The 19276-nt window shown below is 55.2% G+C and overlaps 1 protein-coding gene and 1 non-coding gene across 3 annotated transcripts; one reads left to right on the top strand and one right to left on the bottom strand.

The window, feature by feature from the left end:
- Positions 1-3643: 3643 nt before the first annotated feature.
- LOC137144809 (U6 spliceosomal RNA) lies at positions 3644-3748 on the bottom strand. Its single transcript, XR_010917486.1, has one exon. It is a non-coding gene; the product is annotated as a U6 spliceosomal RNA (small nuclear RNA).
- A 567-nt stretch (positions 3749-4315) lies between these two features.
- STX4 (syntaxin 4) lies at positions 4316-15214 on the top strand. Of its 2 annotated transcripts, none has more exons than XM_067535266.1 (11): positions 4316-4405; positions 7396-7506; positions 7654-7753; positions 8365-8439; positions 8579-8649; positions 9533-9641; positions 10998-11074; positions 11879-12016; positions 12657-12767; positions 13055-13191; positions 13308-15214. In XM_067535266.1, exons 1-10 carry the CDS (start codon positions 4376-4378, stop codon positions 13136-13138), a joined length of 906 nt encoding a protein of 301 aa, XP_067391367.1. In that variant the 5' UTR covers positions 4316-4375; the 3' UTR covers positions 13139-13191; positions 13308-15214. The 2 variants fall into 2 exon arrangements, with proteins under 2 accessions (XP_067391367.1, XP_067391368.1); XM_067535267.1 differs by lacking the exon at positions 4316-4405 and adding an exon at positions 7001-7055.
- Positions 15215-19276: the final 4062 nt, after the last annotated feature.

Raw genomic sequence — 19276 nt, 5'->3', positions numbered from 1 at the left:
CGCGCATCAGGAGATAAGAGGAGTATTACAGTGTGTGCGTGTGTATCAGCAGACGAGGGGTGTTGGAGCACAGTTGTGAGGATGTGTGTGTGGTTGTGTTGTGTGTTTTATCAGCAGATGAAAGGGTTGTTCGAGTGTTGTGTGTGTTTTATCAGTTGATGAGACACGTGTTAGCATGTGGTTTTGTGTGTGTGCATGTGTGTGTATCTGCAGATGAGGGATATTGGAGTGTGGTTGTGAGGTTGTATGTTTCTCTGTGTGTTTTCTCTGTGTGTGTATCAGTAGATGAAGTGTAGTTGTGAAGATGTATGTGTGCATCATCTTAAGTGTATTTGCATGTGACAGTGTTGAGTGTGTGTTGTGGGTCTCTGTGTTAGGGTTTGTCTTGGAAAATGTGTGTGTGTGTGTTGGGGTGAACGTGTGTGTGCAGAAGACTGGGAGAAAATGTGTGTTGTTGTGGTTGTGTAGGGCACTCACAGTTAGGATGTTGGGGCTGTGTGTGATGTGGCTGTGTAGGACACTCACTATAGTGATGTTAGAGGGTTGTTGGTGTGTGTTGTGGTTGTGTAGTTCACTCACTGTTGTGGTGTTGGGAGTCTGTGTGTGTGTTGTGATTGTTTAGAGCACACATTGTTGTGGTGCCAGGGGCTCAGTGTGTTTGTGTTGTGGTTGTGTAAGGCACTCACTGTTGTGGTGTCAGGGAACTGTGTATGTTGTGCTTGTGTAGAGTACACAACCAGAACACACACATGTACAGTCTCCTCAACAGTGCTACAGTGTGTGCCCTACACAACTAAAACACACACACACACACAATTATCCCTATCCTGGACAGCTTCCTAGCACCACAATGTGTGCTGCAAGAAATCAAAACACACACACACGCACTCTCTCTCCCCCCTTGCAGTCAGTGCTGGCCCCGATGCCCCAGTGAGTGGTACTGGGGGTGCTGTGCTGAAGGGAGTGGGTTGGGGGGGCTCAGTAGGGGGCGCTCTCCTACACTCAGTGCTGAGCCTGATATAGATTGGACCCATTTATCTATCCAGTCTAGTTAAAGCCCTCAGTATGGAGGCAGCTAAACTGGGATAACGCCACTTATTACAGCATAGCTATTCCAAAACAGGAAGGGGAATAGGCTACACCAGTATACGACTCCTTTATTCCAGTAAAGCTGCCTCCTCAGTTGGCACTAGACCAGTATAACCGTATTGGTGAAGAAATCACCCTCCCCTCCACCTGGAAGGGATTTTAGAGTTAAGCCCAACTCGCCAACATGTGCTACACCACAACTGGTCCTGTCTGCAATGGGCTTGTTCAACCACGCCCATTATCCTCCAGTGGTCCTAGATTCCTTCGGCTGCCCAGCTGGGGGTTAGATGGAGGTGCTCGAGCTGTGAGGGGTGGAGTTTTCCTCAGCGGTGGTAGGATTTAGCAGCATAGCACCCACTGGTGTTCAGAGAGCTGCGGGTTAAAGAGACAGAGCTATACGGAGGAGAAATGAGGCTTGGATGGATGGAGGGATGGATGGATGGATGGATAGAAGCAGAGATGTGTAAAATTTGGGTGGATGGAGGGATAGAGTTTAGTTGGCTAGATGTCTAGAGTTTGAATGGATGGATAGATGAATGGCTATAACCTAGATAGATGGATGGATGGCTATAGCCTTGGTGGGTGGGTGGCTGGATAGAGGGAGGGAGGCATGGCTATAGCTTGCACTGATGGAAGAATGGATGGATGGCTACTGCTTGGATAGATGGAAGGAGGGATGGGTGTAGCTTAGATGGATGGAAGGAGGGTGGCTGTAGTTTGGATGGATAAAAGGAGGGACGGATATAGCCTGGGAGGATGGAAGGAGGAATGACTATAGCTTGGATAGATAGAAAGAGGGATGGCTATACGCTGAGTGGATGGCCATCACCTGGATGGATGGATGAAGGACTGTAGCCTGGATGGATGGAATGATGGCTGTGGCCTGGATGGATGGAAGGAGGGAATGCTGGAGCTTGGATGGATGGAAGGAGGGAATGCTGGAGCTTGGATGGATGGAAGGAAGGATAGCTGTAGCCTGGATGGCTGTATCCTAGATGGCTGGGAGGAGGGATGGCTGTAGCCTGGATGGATGGGAGGAGGGACTGCTGTAGCTGAATGGATGGATGGAAGGAGGGATGGCTGTAGCTAGATGGATGGAAGGATGGAAAGAGGGATGTCTGTAGCTGGATGAATGGAAGGAGGGAATGCTGTAGCTGGATGGATGGAAGGAGGGATGGCTGTATCCTGGATAGATAGGAGGGATGGCTGTAGCTTGAAGAGATGTATGGATAGACAGAATGATGGATGGACAGATAGATGGAGGTTTAGAGTTTGGAAAGCTGGCTGGATACCACTGGAGAAAGATACCCCTGTTGTTCCTCATCATATGCGAAGACTGTGAGCTCTTCAGGGCAGGATCTGTCGTTCACTCTGTGTCTGTGCAGTGCCTAGCACGATGGGGACCTGGATCCCAGCAAGGGTCAGTGATGCTACCTTACTACAGCTAGCCATAAGAATGGATAAATGGATGCCTTTATCTGGTGGTTTCTCTCAATAGCCTGTTTTACTGGAAACAACAGCCTGGGATCTGAGTCATGCTGGACTGTGTCAGCTAATCAAGGAGGAGGCTAGTTTATGACCATGCAAGGGTGAGTCAATGTGGGAGGGGACTGGGACTCAGAAGGGGAGAAGCCAAATTGGGGCTGATTCACTTGGCATTTACCCCTAGGAATTGGGGTTAAACTGATGATTGTGAGGGGAATCACAACTGACCAGGGTGGATTTGCAGCCAGGTCTATTTGAGGACTGTGGGTTGGGGTTGAGGGGCACTGACAGAATTGTGTGCATGTGAGAGACCAAGACCTGGGAAAGCAGAGGGCTGTGGGTCAGGATTTAGGGGCACCAGCAGTGCAGGTGTGGAGGAACCTAGGGCTGGGATAGCAGGGGGCTGTGGGGTAGGATTGATGACTGTCCCTTGCTCTGTCTCCTTGGCTTTGCTGTTTGGCCTTGTCCGGATGAATTAATTCATTCCGGTTACTGTCAGGATGATTTCCAGCCCTGACTCATTGTGCAGAGAGACAGGCAGGGAAAGTGCCAAGCAAGCAGCATGGGCATTCAGTCACAGAGAGAACAGCAGCAACCAATGCCATGCTACAGAGAGCAAGCTACCCTGAGGTTTACCTGCCAATGTCAAAGCACGTTGGTCTTGTGGATTTGGCATGGATTCAGGATGATCCTCTGGCCAGCTGCAGTAAGGGACACATCATAGATCCTGTAATTAATGCACTAGATTTGGAATCAGGACTCCTAGGTTTCATTCCCAGCTCTGTTGCTGACTCCATGTGTGACCCTTGGTAAACCACTAAGTCTCTAAAGAACAATGTGCATCAACTCATTGGGTATGTACAATGTTGATACTGGGTGGCAGGTGACTTTCTCAGAGCCAGCCCCATGTTGTCCCACTCTAGGAGGTCAGTATCATTATCCCTGTTTTATAGAAGGGGAAACTGAGGAATAGGGAGAGAAAGTGGCTTGCTTGAAGTAACACAGAAGGCCAGTAGCTGAGCTGGGAATAAAACCCAGGTCTCCTGAGTCCAAGCCACTCTGCCTCCCTCTGTATCTGGAATGCTTCATGAATGTGTGTGTCATCCTTGGTCTGAGGCCATGCTAATTGTCTCTGAATTGTTCCAGTTTCAGTGTATGGGCCTATGCAAAGCACCCCGCAGAAGGGAAAGGCTCTGAGTCCCACTCTGCACCCCCTGAAGTCAGCAAGTCCTGGGGCCTGGAATTGACAGGGTGACACTCTGGTCTGTCTTGACTTGGTCAACTCTATGGTTGGTCTCTCCGGGCTGTGTGTCAATATGTGCTGTGGGGGTGCGCTCTGTGGTTTGGGGGCCATATCTGGGTCGAGCTGGGCGGGCAGATCTGGGATGACCAGAGGCCAAGGGACTCTCTGTCCGCCCCCGTATCTCTATGGTGCCCTTCAGGCGAGTACCTCAGCTGGGTCCGGCTCCAGCCTGGAGCACAACTTCCGGTCGGGGCTGAGCAACTTCCGGGCTGGAGACGCCTGGGTCCATTTCCTGTCGGGGCGACTCCACTTCCGGTCTCTGCGCATCCCTCCTTAGGGCTTATCGAGTTCCGGCTCCCTCGTCGCCCCCGTAGGGCTGGTGCGCCGGATACACGGAGGAGCGACTTCCGCTCGGGGCGGAGGCGCTTCCGGCGCGGCTGATCCGCTCTTCCGGTACCGCGTGCCGCTGAGGACCGAGAGCGCATGCGCAGAGCGGCCCGGGAAGGTCCCATCTCGGGGGGTGGGGGGGGCGAGGGGTGACTGCGACTGGGAGAAACCATGAGGGATCGAACGCAGGAGCTCAGAGAGGTGAGCGGCCCTTCCTTTCACCCCCCCCCCCCCCGCGCTGAGCTGTTCCCCCCACTGCTCCCCCTCCCCCTCTGCTCCCCTCAGTGATCCCCTCCCCCTCTGTTGCACCTCCCCCCCAGGGACCTGCTTCCCCCTCCGGGGACCCCCTCCCCCCTCCACTCCCCATCCCAGTCCCCCTGGGCTCTTCCCCCCCAGGGACCCCTCACCTGCTCTGCTCCCCCTCCCCATGGCTGTTTCCCCCACTGCCCCCCTCCCTCTCCGGGGCCCTCCCCCCCAGGGATGCCCTCCCCCCTCTGCTCCCCCAGGGACCTGGTCCCCCGTCTGGGGCTGTTCCCCCGTGGAGCCCCTCCCCCCACTGCCTCCTGGCTGCTTCTTCCAGGGAACCCCCTCCACCCATCTGCTCCCCCGCTTTTTCCCCAGCCCTGCCCCCTCGTCCATGCCTCTCATCCTGGTATCTGGCCTTCTGCTCTGCCTGTCGCTGGGAGATGTGCCCCACCATCACACCTGTGCAGTAGGCAGAGGGTTAATGTCCGCATGGGGTCAGTGCCCCAGGGGATGCTGCCTCCTCCCACCGCCCCCAGCCGAGAAAGGGGTCCCCATCATGCAGGGCGCTGCATAGGATCCCCTGGACCAAAATGGGGGCCCCCGTCGCACCGGGCGCTGCATAGGATCCCCCTCCGGACCAAGATAGGGGTCCCCGTCACGCCAGGTGCTGCACCGACACGCAGTGAAAGATAGTCCCCACCCTGATGAGCTCACAGTCCAAACCGACAAAGACAGGATCATTCTCCCCAATTTACACAGGAGGAAACTGAGGCCCAGAGGGGCAGTCCCTTGTCCAGTCACATAAAGCATCTGAGACATAGCTGGGGAGAGAACCCAGGAATCCTGGCTCCCAGCCCCCTTTCTCCAATCTAGGCCTCCCATAGATTATTTATATAGGGTTGCACTGGGGCCATCAGTGACTGCCAGGGGAGAGAACCCCCTACTGAGCCCCCCCCCCCCCCCCCTTCTGCCCACTGCACTGCAATCTCCACACGCAGCTGTGGACTGTGATATTGGTTCCTGTGTATGGCTGAGGCTGGCATGGGGCAGCTAATCCCTGCTGGGTCACTGGTTTTAGCATAGCTGGGACTAGCTGGAGTGGGGGATGTGCCAGGTGGAGCCCAAGGGGGCCAGGACATGGACATGGGGCCAGGGAATTGACAGGATGAGGATTGATGTGGGAGAGAGGGAATAGGGAGAGCAGGAAGACGGGTGGGGAGAGGGCACAGATATGGGGCAGGATGAGTGGGACTGGGGCATGTCTGGCAGAATAGAGCAGTGTGGGTGGTGGGGACTGGGGTGGGGCACATATAGAGGGCAGAAAGTGTTGGCTTGGGGGGTGGACAGGGAGTAGGTCTGGGAGGGAGGGGACAGGGGTCGGGTGGTGATAGGGGCTGAGGCAGGAAGAGGAAGTGGGGGGGGGGAATGTTAAGGCCTTCCCCCCCCAATTCTTGGTTTGCTGACAGAAGCACAAGTCCAGAGTCCAGCAACAGGCAATACAATGGGTTTATTGGGGTAATCACGCAAGCAAGAATCCTAATTCTTTACACCAGTAATTTCCCTCTGACTTCCTGTTTCACATCAGTTTTTATGGTGCATCTTAACTTATCATTTCAAAAAATATTACAAGATAATTCTTTAACCAATCCTAGCATGTTATAACATCATTCTCTGACGAATCATACCTCGTCACCTTCACTGATTACAATTCCAGAGGGGTAGTCATGTTAGTCTGTATACAGAAAAAACAACGAGAATTCTGTAGCACTTTAAAGACTAACAAATTTAATTTCAGCAGGCATAAGCTTTTCGTGAGCTTCAGCTCACTTCCTCGGATGCAGTTGGTAGAAATGATACAGCAAATAGGAAACGTATATAGAAGGCAACATTTACATATCCAAGGGCATAGATAACAATGGAGTAGGTGGATGAAAGCTGGGTACTTGAGGCATAATGACCAGCATTGAGTAGGTGGTGAGAATGGGTGATCAGAGCAAATTACTTCCTGTAATGAGAGAGCCATTCCAAATCCCTGTTTAAACCCAGTTTGAATGTGTCAATTCATTCAAACTGTGTCCATTCAAACTGGGTTTAAACAGGGATTTGGAATGGCTATCTTATTACAAGAAGTAATTTGCTCTGATCACCCATTCTCACCACCTACTCAATGGTGGTCATTATGCCTCAAGTTACCCGGCTTTCATCCACCTACCCCCTTGTTATCTATGCCCTTGGATATGTAAATGTTGCCTTCTATATATGTTTCTTATTTGCTGTATCATTTCTACCAACTGCATCCGAGGAAGTGAGCTGAAGCTCACGAAAGCTTATGCCTGCTGAAATTAAATGTTAGTCTTTAAAGTGCTACAGAACTCTCGTTTTTACTGATTACAATGAGCTATGTGACAGACAGAAACAATCAGGCTCCGACAGAAATGGGCACAAAAGTGGGCACCATAATGACCAAACAATATGAAGAGTAGATTCTACAACCACAAGTGTTTAAAACCCACACAGAGTGTTATCAAAGCAAGTTTCCTTTAAACATTCTAGGATCTTTCCTTTATCTGGAGGTGTCAGACTGGATCGCCGCCTTAACAGCCGGGTATTGCCTTGTTTTCATGTACTTTGTTTGGAGTGTGCAGGTTTGACCACACGCTTCCCAGCTTATGGCTGCCCCTGCTGCTTCTGGTTTTGCTTAGCCAAAGTACAAGGCCTCAGACTGTCACAGTGAGAGAAGGCCCATGGACAGGCGGCCTGTGATTTTGGGTCTTTGGTTTTATACCCCGTAACTAGCTAAGTGATAAGAATATACTTAAAATCATAGGCCTTTACAGGCAGGGCTACATATCTCTATTCTAACGGGGAACGGGATGGGAGGGGGATGGAGCTGGCTGCAGAGTAGGGGGTCCATGTGTGGTGCCTGACCTCCTCCTCCTCCACAGGATGACGACAGCTCAGACAACGAGGAGGCCGAGCAGGCGGCCCTGGTCTTGAAGCCAGGATCAGCCAAGTTCAAGGAGGATGGGGAGCCACTGGACGAATTCTTCCAGACGGTAACACAGCTTTTACTCTCTATGGGGCACCAGCTGCAGTACAGCCCAGGGGCGGGAAAAGGGACCCGGGGCCTTTCCCTCTAGGGGATGCCGGCTCTGATCTGGCCCCAGGGCGGTCTCATCTCCATCTATTTTCTGCTATTGCAGGCCCGGGGGATCCGCGAGGCGTTGAAGACCCTGGAGGGGAAGGTGAAGGATCTGGAAAAGCATCAGACCACGATTCTGGCCACCCCGCTTCCGGAGGATAGTAAGCTGGGGGTCAGGGCTGTGGGGCAGGTATCCCTCCAACACCGGCACTCCTTCCCCACCCCCAACCCTTGTAACGAGGCATCGTGCATGGCCTTTGCCAAATTCTGGGGCCCCTGGCAGGGTTGGGTTGTGGGTGAGGGGCATGGTTTATGGGTCCCCTGCAGGGTGAGGATGGTCTGGGTTAGGGAAGGGGGCTTATGGGAGATTGGGGAGGAATCCCAGGGAGGTGCATGGGGCAGGGTTGGGAAGGGAGGGGTCTCAGGAGGAAGTATGGGAGAGGGTTTGGATGCTGGGGATGAGGTGGGGTATTTTGGGAGTCTGGGTGGGATGACATGAGGCAATATGTGGGGAAGGTCTGGAAAGGAGATAGCTGGTGTGGGGGGGGAGTGTGTGGGGCAGTCAGTGGGGGAGCAGTCTGGTGGGGGGAATATGTGGGATGGGTGAAGAGGGCCTGTTTGGGGAGTGAGGCTTTGCTTATATCAGGCTAGGGGAGGGGGCTCTTTAACGCCCCTCAGGGAATTGAAGAGTCTGGGCTCGGGGGAGGGACCCCTTAAAGATCTGAGTGGGGCTCAGCTGGCATCTGACACCCCACCCCTCAAACTGCCCCAGGCATGAAACGAGATCTGCAGAGACTGCGCGAGGAAATCAAGGACCTGGCCAAAGACATTCGGAGTCGCCTGAGAAGTGAGTGTTAGATGGGGAGGTCTGGGGCTGGGAGCCTGAACTCCTGGGGTCTATCCCCAGTTCTGTGGGGTGAAGAGGGGAAGGCTGGGAACCTGGACTCCTGGGTTTGTTCCTTCAACTCACTCCAGTCTCTCCCCAGCCATTGAGCCCAAGAACAGCGAGGAGGATGAGAACAGGAACGCCATCAACACCCGCATGAAGAGAACCCAGGTGAGGGGTTTGTGAAGAGGGCGCTGGCGGGGGGCAGGAGGTGTGTGTGGAGCGGGGTGGCCGATAGAGCCCTGTGTAGATACAAAAATGTGGATCCGCCTCTGTAGGCATTGATGTCCGCGTGCCTTGCTGTCCGCACTCCCTGCTTTACGTCTGCCCCCATCTGCCCCCATCTGCCCTGGGCTGCCCCCATCTGCCCCTGCTGCCCTGGGCTGCCCCCCACCCCTCGACACCTTATGGGCAGCTAGCCCAGGGTCCCTCTGACCAGATGATCGGGCCGCCTGGGGAGCGGTGGGAAAGGGGCTGGGATGCCGGGAGGGTGAGGAGAAGCGGGTGGCAGACTGTCCACTGGAGGGCCTCCGGGGCTGAGCTAAGGGGGGTTCTCTTCACAGCCTCCTGCGGTCCAGGGCCAGGCTTTTGCTTGCTGCTGCCCCACCCGCTAAGGGGGAGCTGGCTCCAGTCCCTGGCACTTGCTGTCCGTTCCTCTCGGGCGCCCCCATTGTGAACTCACCCCCTGCCAGCTCGGGCAGCCTGGCCTGGGGGATTCCAGCCTCTCCTGCAGGGATGTAGCCAGTCCAGGTTCCAGGGCGATCAGCGCCTGCTCCAGGCGGGTGTCTGACCCAAGGCTGCTGGCTGGCGTAGGCGTCCTGTGTTCACCAGCCCCGGGGGGCCCCAACTAACAGCTGATGGAGCTGGCTCCCACCCCTAGACCTTGAAGGTGGGAAAGCAGCGTCAAAGGCCATGAGCTGTAGACGGCTGCTTCCCTGCCTTTGCGATCTGCATCCGAGCCACCATCCGCACAAACTGGTCCGCAGATATAGAGTGGCTATCCACCGATTTGCAGGCTTCAGTGACTAACCCCCTCTCCCGGTCCTGTTCCCAGCATGGTATCCTGTCCCAGCAGTTTCTGGAGCTCATCAACAAGTGCAACGCCACCCAGTCGCAGTACCGGGACCGCAACGTGGAGCGGATCCACCGCCAGCTGCAAATCAGTGAGTGCTGGGCCTTTCCCTCTGCCCCCCGTGGCCTGGACACAAGGGCCTGCCCCTGTGACAATCTAGAGCCTTGGGTCCTGTCTCACTGATGGTCCAGAACTTCCACCTGATCTGTGGGTTGGTCAAGGGGTCCTGCCCCTCTGGCTGTGCAGAGCCTGTGGGTCTTGCCCCTCTGACGGAGCAGATCCCTGTCTGGGATTCTGCATTGGCCAGATAGTCCTGCCCCCGATGGCCTCCGTCCCATTGCTTGTGGGGCTGGGTGTAACTTGCAGAGCGAATCATCGATATGAGCTAACTGCCTACTACTGCTGCCAGCTCGTGGAGCACCTCCTTTAGGTCTATAGGGAGGATAACAACCTGCCACGGCTATTCGCTAATGGTATTGCCCCTTCAGCTGCATATGGAGGATTACGGCCATAATGCTGCTACTTGTTAAGGCTGGTTCCCCCGGAGCCAGAGCAGTGGGGAGCTGTGCTGGGGAGCTGGGATTCAGGGGTTCAAATTAATGCAAGGAGTTGGTGGATGATGAAACTCAAACCTGTTCCAATGACCTTGGGGAGGCCAGAGTTAGAACCCGGGGGGCTGGGAACCAGGGTGCCTGAGTTCTATCCCTGGTTCTGGGAGGGGAGAGGGGCCTGGTGGGTTAGAGCAGGGGGGCTGGAAGCCAGGACGTCTGCGTTCTGTCCCCAGCTGTGGGAGGGGAGTGGGGTCAGTCCATAGAGGTCTCCCATCCAAGCTTTGACCCAGCCAGATCTTGCTCAATGTGTATCCTCTCAGACGATGAGAGTCCTTTTCAAATCCCAATGACCCTACACAAGGCCCTGCTCATGGTGGGGTTATATCCATCCAGCACTGCCATTTGGGAATTCAACATGCTGAGACCTAAGGATGGTGCATGTATTGTCTGGTGTGTTTGAGGGAAATCTCAGAACTGTCCTGGCTGATTTTTCAGCTCCGTTTGCCGCAGGATCTCCAGATATGCTCCCACACCCACGTGTAATTTGTCTGGAGCTTAACTCCCAAGGATCTGAGCTTTCATGGGCTCCTTAATGAGAAGAGAGTGGGATGCGTGGCGAGATCACAAGCTGTCAGGATCTCCGTTCAGCGTCAGTGCGCTACAAGACTGTCCCAAGGCGAAAGAGCGCTGACTGTGATCAAATCCATAGATAGTGGGCTTAATCCCACAGTGCTTTGTCACTAAACGGGGGTCTGGACTCCTGGGTTCTATTCCCAGATCTAGGCAGGGAGCGGGGTCTGGTGGGTTAGAGCAGAGCAATGGGCTGGGAGTCCGAGTTCTGGGTTCTCTCCCTTGCTGTGGGAGGGGAGCTGAACCAGTCCCTTACTCTCTCACAGCCGGCGGCGGGGTGGTGTCAGACGAAGAGCTGGAGCAGATGCTGGAGAGTGGTCAGACGGAAGTGTTTGTCTCTAATGTGAGTGCCAATCAGGGCTGTGTGAGTGTGGGATTGATGCGGGGGGGCAAGGTCTGTCCAAGTGTGGCGAAGTGGAGATATTCCTGGGGGGTTTTCTGAGTGCTGTGTGTGTGCCTTAGTTTCCCCCATATGTTACTCATGTATGTTGATGCTGGGACCCAGGTGTGTGATCACTGCAGAGGCCACTGGAGGGCGGACGGGCTTCCCTAGCCACACGTCAGCAGACCTGGCCAGGACCTTCTGCCCTTCCTCAACCAGCTGCAACAGGTTGGGCAGGCAGAGACCAGGAGGAGTGGCCACCTTGCCCGGGAAGGAGACAAAGGACTGGGGCGGGGCAAGAGGACGGCTCTAGGGGGTGGCTGGCTGGAAGAGGCCAGTCCCTCATGGGGGCTGGGGGCGCAGGCTGGGCTCTCCAGTTGGCCGCTGCTGTAACTTCTAATCAAGCTGCTAACAAAGTCTTTCTATGCCGGGATCCTGAGAATGAACAAACCTTTCTGACTCCCATGCGGGCTGCGAATCGCGTCTGGCTGCAGGCGGGTGCATGGCCCTTTGGGGGCGTGTAGGGCTTCCCAGGGTCCTGGCCAGGGGGAGTCCAGGTGGAGCAGGGGCACTCATCGCTCCGAGGCTGCGGTCAGGGGATGGCTGCGTGGGTGTGTGGAGACCCGGGGGGATGGGGAGGAGGAGGAGGCAGACTCCGAGTGCTAGAGCCTTGCCTGGCTGCATCCCGAGGGGTTCCAGAACCCGGTCCTGGGGGACTCTGGCATGCCAGGCCAGGCCAGGGTATTGATTCCCCACCCTCCGCAGATCATGAAAGACACACGTGTGACCAAGCAGGCGCTGAATGAGATAGAGACCCGGCATGGCGAGATCCTCAAGCTGGAACGCAGCATCCAGGAGCTGCACGAGATGTTCACCTACCTCGCCACCGAGGTGGAGCTGCAGGTATGGGGGGCCCAGAGCCTGGGCAGCCAGTTCTTTCTCGCAGGCCTGCCCTCTCCCGCCAGCCGCCACTTGCTGTCTTGAGTAAACCAATTCCCATTCCCTGTGCTGCTCCTCCACACTTGCCAATATCCGCTTCCTGTTTTGGGCAGGGCCACTTCCTGTGCACCCAGCCCTTCCTCTGCCACCAAAAATGTCTGCCTCCCAGCAGGGACACAGCCACATCCCATGCCGCTCGTCCACTCTTGTCAATCTCCACTTCTGCGTGGCTGTCCTTCCCCCATACGCAACTTTCTGTTTCAAGTAGGGCCACTTCCATAGTCCCGCCTCTTCTCCTGGCTTAGGTCCACTTCCTGTCTTAAGTAAATCCGTTTCCTGTGTGTGCCAACGCCCATTTCCTTTTTCAGTCAGGGCCACTTCCTATGTGCCCTGCCCTGCCAGTGGCTATGTCCTGTGTGGGGAAGGGCTGCTTCCTGTAGGTGCCGCCCCATTCCTCCCATAGCCCTGTCCGCCTCCCCTTCGTCACAGTTCTCCCACCCCCAATCTCCCACACTCCGCCGTCTCTTGTTCCCCCAATCCTGGCCCCCTGGGCATACCAGCTGAGGGTATCACCACCAGCACTTCCTTCTCCCTTGGGATGTAGGGGGAGATGATCGACCGGATAGAGAAGAACATCCTGGACTCGGAGGATTATGTCAAGAAGGGACACATCCACCTCAACTCGGCCCGGGAAAGCCAGCAGAAAGCACGCAAGGTGGGTCCCCTGATCTTCCCTTCGTGCCCCACTGAGCAAATCAGTCCTGTCCCCCCACCCCCGGCTCTGGAGCTGGGTCAGAACAGCACCCCTCGAAGAGACAGGACTCACACCCCACTTTCTGTACACCTCACTGTGGTCTGGGAGCCAGGACTCCTGGGTTTTTTCACTGGCTCTGGGAGAGGAGTGGGAGCTAATGGGTTAAAGAAGGGGAGGGGGAAGGACTCCTGGGTTCAGCTTCCCACCCACTAATGCTCTCCCCTTCCCTTCTGCGTGGGGCTCGTCAGAAGAAGTTCATGATCGCCATCTGCCTCTCGGTCACTGTCGTCATCGTTATCATTATCATCGGAGTGGCCATTGCCACCGGCTAGACCCCTGTGTGGTTTCCACCCTCTTCCCCCTGCTGCGGGGCCGGGGCCTGCTGGTAAGTACCATGGAGCACAGTCAACCCTCAGGACACCCCACTGCTGCAGATGGGGGGAGGCCAGGTTGGATGGGCCCATTGAGTTCCTATGCCTGGCTGTTTTCTCTGCCTTCCAGGATTCATGAGCGTGGCCTCATCTTCCAGCAGAGCCACCACCCCCTGCTGGGCAGCTTCTGCACTGACGGCCGGAGCGACATGCTGGGTTCGAATCCTGGTCTTTAAGCACAAGCTGGCGCCTGGCCAGCCTCCTCCCCTCAAGTCTGGAACAGTTTCTCTGGACTCCTCACATCTCTTGCCCTCAGGGTAGAGGTGAGGCCCGTCCTGAAGAGCCTCAGGTTTTCTGAGGTCTGTGAATTTGTGGCATTTCTGTCTGATGGTTCATCCTCCATGTCACTTCCTGTGGCTCTGTACGTCCCCTTTGTGCCACTTCCTGTTTGGAGCAACATCACTTTTTGTGGGAGAGCCCCTTGCATCAGCATTAACTTCACACACTGAGCAAGTCAACTTCTTGTAAGCCCATCCCGGCCAAACCCACTTTCTGTCTCACCACCCCTCCTACCAGAATCTACTTCCTGTTTTGGGAAAATCAGCTTCTTTTGGGTCCCGCCTCTCGCTCATAGCCTCTAATTCCTGTTATCATTATGCTAACTTCCTTTTAGTGTGCTGCCCCCTCCCCACTGGTGTCAACTTCCTGTCTTGGGTCAGCCTGCTCTCCAGCTGGGCCCACTTCCTGTCTCATATGATGCCATTTCTGTGTGCCTCCTACCCTCCCTGACTCCCCTCCTTAGGGTGGGGGACTCTTTGCCCCAGAGAAGGTCTAGGGGCACTCCTGGCTTATAGGTCAGTGAATGGTGGGGTGTGTGTGTGCACCAGGGTAGATCCCCCCCTAACTTCCCCACTCACAGTGCCCTATCACTGCCTTAACAGGAGGTCCCCTCTAGGGGGCAGGGTGGGGTCAGTTTCTCTTCACACTGCCAGTGCAGTATTGTGGCTTTTCTGGGGTGGGCATCTTGTTCCCCAGGTTCTCCCCCAGCTCTGGGAGGGGAGTAGGGTCAAGTGGTTAGAGCAGAGGACTGGGAGTCAGGACTCCTGGGTTCTATCCCCAGTTCTGGGGGGAGGCCGACCTCCCATGTCTCTTGTGCCTTAGCCCCATGGGGCTCAGTGTTAATTGTGATCCCATTCTAGGCCTCCCCTGCTGACCCCCGCCATCCCCAGCCGAGTGGCACATGGCCCAGGGCCGGGACATGACCTCTTCCCACTGACGTCACCTTCCTGTCCCAGGCAGGCCACGCCTGCGGTAGTGCTCGGGACTTGCCTCCCCTCCATCAGTGCCCACTTCCTGTCTTGTTTGGTGCCACTTCCTGTCCGGTCTCACCATCAATTCCTCTCCCCTAAAAGAGGCGTCAGGTCTGAGGGAGGGGTGACTGTCTCCCTATCTGTGCCTGGCACCTTTGCTCTGCAACCCCTGCTCCTGCTTTCCCACCGCTCCCATCGGCCCTGCTCCACTGCTCTCCTTGGACCCTTTTCTCCATCTCCTTCCCCGTCAGCCCCCAGCCTTCGCACTGCCTTTTACACTACCTGTGTTGTATCAAGTGGGGGCTCTCACCCCCAGGCCTTACCTGCTGCATCCCTTCCCTGGCCCACAGCGCCCTCTCATCTGTGTGTGTGCGGGAGTGTCAACCAAGCCAGCGTGGGGGGGGGTCTATGACCTCCTTGTTCCTCCACTGTTCCCCCCTCCCCCCACCAGGCCAAGCTGGGTCTGACCCACTGAGACAGGAGCCTGTTAACCGGGCAGGGGGTGTAAGATGCCTGGGTTCTACCCTCTGCTCTGGGAGGGGAGTGGGGTCTAATGGGTTAGAGTGGCAGGGGCTGGGAGCCAGGACGCCTGGGTTCTTTCCCCAGCTCTTTGTTTTAATTTGTCTTAACCTGTAAACTGCAATGTGGAGTGACATTTCCCAGTTGCCTTGGTGATTGAATGTAACATGGCCTGACTTGTATTTTGTAATAAAACCGATAAATAAAAGCACTTTTAAAAACATACTCTATAGCCAGAGGTTTCATTCTTGTGTGTTTGGCACGGGTGCCTTTCTGTGTGTGCAGTTTGTTCCCCAGAAGCGGATGCATCTCAGCACCCGGTGAACCCTCCTGTTGTGATATCGCTGTGTGGCTGTTCCACCCTAGAGGTGGCTGCATCTCAGCGCCAGGGGAGCCAGCCGCGGTTATTCCTCGCTGAAGTAACCTGAATGTCTCCTCTTAGGCCAGGTGTAGTATTGGGTCCACCAGCAGGGGGCAGCGCTTCTCCATGCATCTCCCAGCCCTCGGAGCTGCTAGTTCCTTGTCCGTTCCTTCTGCGTGTGCAATGGGGAGGCTTCATTAGTGTCCCCTCCCAGAGCCGGGGAGAGAATCCAGGAGTCCTGGCTCCCAGCCCCCCCAACCCAATACCCCCACTCCCCTCCCAGAGCCAGGGAGAGAACACAGGAGTCCTGGCTACCAGGTCCAACTCACTAGGCCCCACTCCCAGAAGTGGGGATAGAACCCGGGTGGGCTCGGGTCTGGGGAACTCAATGTCACAGCTAGAACTGGGCAAAAATTTCCACCAAAAAATGCAGATTCAAGTTGACAGGAAAGTTTTTGGAATGTGTTGATTTCAGCAAATTGTTTCTGCCCCTCCAACCCCCGCCTCGCAACCCATGGTCAAAAAAATTGAAATGTTCTGAAATTTTGCTTCCAATCACAATATTTTTAAAAACTCTCAAAATCGAGACATTTCATTTGACCCAGCATGATTCCCTCCCCCCCCCCCCCCCAAGTTTTTTCCCAACTGGGATAAAAAAATCAATTTTTTGCATCACTTCCACCATAAAAATTGAGGAATAAGTGTAGAGAAGGACCTGGGGGCTACCACAGCTCACAGATTGAATCTGACTGAGAAGTGGAGTGCTGTGGTGAGCAAGGCTAATATGGCAGTGTATTAACAGGAGTGTTGTATGTAAGACATGGGAGGCAATTCTGCCTTTTTGGTGAGGCTTCAGCTGGAGACGTGTCCAATTCTGGGTGCCACACGGTGGGAAAGATGTGGGCAGATTGGAGACAATCCAGAGGAGAGAAGCGAAAATGATCAAAGGTTTAGAAAACTTGATCTATGAGGAAAGATTTAAAAATCTGGGCAGGTTTAGTCTTGAGAAAAGAAGGTGGGAGGGGACCTGATAACAGTCTTCAAATACATGAAGGGCCGTTATACAGAGGACAGGATCAACTGCTCATCCTGGCCACTGAAAGTGGGACAAGAGGTAACGGGCTTACTCTGCAGCCAGGGAGATTTAGGTTAGAAAGTAGGAAAAAGTGGGATCAGAACAGAAAATGCCCCTTCCCGGCATTTCTACCCGCCTGTCGCTTTGTAGGGCGCCCAGCAGTGACCAATGAGGATTTACAAACCCGCCCCTCGGGCAGCTCTGCCCCGATCTCTCCCTCTAGGAGACAGAAGCCCAGTTTGAAGCTGGGAGCCTAGTGCAAGCTCCACGGGCGCTGTCACCTTTAGGGGTGACAAGCGCCACCTCTATGGCCATAGGTTGTCGTAATGGCAGGCGTTCCTCGCAGATAATGCTGGAATGGAAGTTAGCTGGATCCAAAGTGGGCCCCGTGCTGGTACCGCCACCCTTCTTGTTCCTCCATCAGCTGCTCCTGTGGCAGGGGTTAGCTGGAAATCGCTATGGCAGATACTAAGCTTTCCACCCATTGAACCTCGGCCTGTGTCCAGAGATCCACCTATTTTTGCCTAACTTCCGTCAGGATGGCCGCCCTTTGTCTCCTTCCGCTGGCCCTGGCACTGCCGCCTGACTCGGAGATGCACGATCCAGAAGGAGAATGGAAATGGGAAGGAATGGACCAGAATCGAGGAGAGGGGACGAGGCTTGATTGGCGGACAAAATCCAGAGGGAGGGGGATGAAGACAACCAGGTGGACAGGCAGGAGAAAGCGACAAGCATCCCCATCGTGGCAGCCACTGGCACCATCCCCTGGACTCCACCATGATCTTGAGCCTTGGAGATGAACTGACGGGATCAGGCCAGACATAGACACCCAAGTGACGTTGCTGAATTTTGGCTAAATCCCAAACCCAGCCCGGGAGGTGAGAGATGGATTTTCTGCTCCCACCACCTCCCTCATGCTCTTCATTTCCTTCCCCTCCCTGCTTTCCTCTTTTCTCCCCTCTCTGAGAAGATGAACACCAGGCAGGGAGAGGAGTTATTTAAGTTCAGCGCCAGTGTGGACACAAGAACGAATGGATATAAACTGGCCAGCAGGGAGTTTAGATTTGAAATTAGACGCAGGTTTCTAACCATCAGAGGAGTGAAGTTCTGAAATGGCCTCCGGGGGCAAGAAACCAAGCTGGCTTCAAGACTGAGCTTGATACATTTATGGAGGGGATGGTCTGAGGGGACAGCCTAGTTTGGCAATTGACTGATCTTTGACTACTGGCGATAGATATACCAATGGCCTGTGAAGGGATGTTAGACGTGGGTGGGTGGGTTCTGAGTTACTACAGAGAATCTTTCCGAGTGACCAGCTGGTGAGTCTTGCCCACATGCTCAGGGTTTAACTGATCACCGTATTTGCGGTCGGGAAGGAATTTTCCCCCAGTGCAAATCGGCAAAGGCTTTGGGGTTTTTCACCTTCTGCAGCATGGGGCATGACTCACTTGCTGGTGGATTCTCTGTATCTTGAAGTCTAACCCATGATGTGAGGATGTCAGTAACTCAGTCCTAGGTTAGAGGTTTATTATAGGAGTGGGCGGGTGAGATTCTGTGGCCTGCATTGTGCGGGAAGTCAGACTAGATGATCATATTGGTCCCTTCTGACCTTAGAGTCTGAGTCTATGAGAAGAGTCTGGCTCAGCTGGCCAAGGCTGCGTCTTTTGCAAGGCCCTGAATGCGTCTAGGCTGGCCTGCCCTCCAGGGTTGGCCTGGCGTCTGCAGGAATCGAAGGTTAATCTCTAGTTGAAGGTTATGTCCTGTGAGGATGAAACCTCCAGGAATACGTTCCACCAAAATTTGGCAGCCCTGTAAACAGCCCATTGCTGGGCTGAGTTTGCCTGGTCTCGGCGGGGCCAATCAGAACGGGCCTGGGCCTGTGCTTCTCCAGCTGGGAGGCTGTGAGGGAGAGTCGCCACTAGCACGGGCCGCTGTGTTTTTCTCTCTCTCCGTGGTTTTTTGTGCCCCTTTCATGCGTGTTTGTCTTGCTGGGTCTCCTGGGAGCTTGGCTCAGCTTTTCATAGCAGCAGCAACTCCAGCGGCTCCGGCCTCTCTCCGCCCATGTCTCCTTCCCCCCAAAGGGCGGCTCATCCTAGCGCGAGCCCGAGCTATACCTGGCAGACGGGGGGGAGGGGATGTCCTTATTAAAACATAAGAAAAGTCCCCCCAACCTGAGGCTGGATCAGAGCCCATACCCCACCTGGCTGGGCCGGGGGAGGTGACTGCATGCAGGATGCCCAGGAAGGGTGCGGGACCCCTCCAGGGGAAAGGCCCTGTGGGCCACGCCCCACCCACCTAAGAGAGCTAATCCCCTGCCCTAGGCCGCAGTGGAGCTGGCGCCCCCTACAGGGGAAAGGTCCCATGTCCCTTTCCCACCCAGCCCCCCTGCTCTGGCACCAGATGGGAAGTGCAGTATGGGCTATGGGTGTAGTGAAGGGCTCCATAGACACGCGGTGTGCTTCCTCTGTGTGTCTGTCACACAAGGCCATGCACATTTCAGCCACTAGGGTTCCGAGCCTGGCTTTGGGATGGGAGGCAGGGGCTGGTGGGTTAGAGCAGGGGGGACTGGGAACCTGGACTCCTGGGTTCTCTCCCACGCACTGAGACAGGAGTGGGGTCTAGTGGATTGGGGCAGGGAGACTGGGAGCCAGGACACCTGGATTCTATCCCCAGCTCCCTAATGTTGGCCTAGTCCTGTCCTCTTTATGCCTCCATTTCCCTACCGGTAAAACAATGCAGCTGGCAGTTGTTTCCTTTCGCATAGGGCTCAGCCCCTCTCCCACATGGCCCTGCCCCCAAAGCTGCGCTGACCTCTGCAGTCTCGATTCTCACGC

The sequence above is a fragment of the Emydura macquarii genome, unplaced genomic scaffold, assembly GCF_026122565.2.
Source record: "Emydura macquarii macquarii isolate MOO-44397 ecotype Brisbane River unplaced genomic scaffold, CSIRO-AGI_Emac_v2 contig_3485, whole genome shotgun sequence".
NCBI lineage: Eukaryota > Metazoa > Chordata > Testudines > Chelidae > Emydura > Emydura macquarii.
Note: the sequence above shows the minus strand (reverse complement) of the source record. Positions and strands in the feature narration are given on the sequence as shown.

Coding starts and splice junctions, on each gene's coding strand:
- STX4 (XM_067535266.1), top strand. CDS start 4,376: ATGAGGGATCGAACGCAGGAGCTCAGAGAG. Junction 8,650..9,532: donor CCCGCATGAAGAGAACCCAG/GTGAGGGGTTTG, acceptor TCCTGTTCCCAG/CATGGTATCCTGTCCCAGCA. Junction 9,642..10,997: donor CCACCGCCAGCTGCAAATCA/GTGAGTGCTGGG, acceptor ACTCTCTCACAG/CCGGCGGCGGGGTGGTGTCA.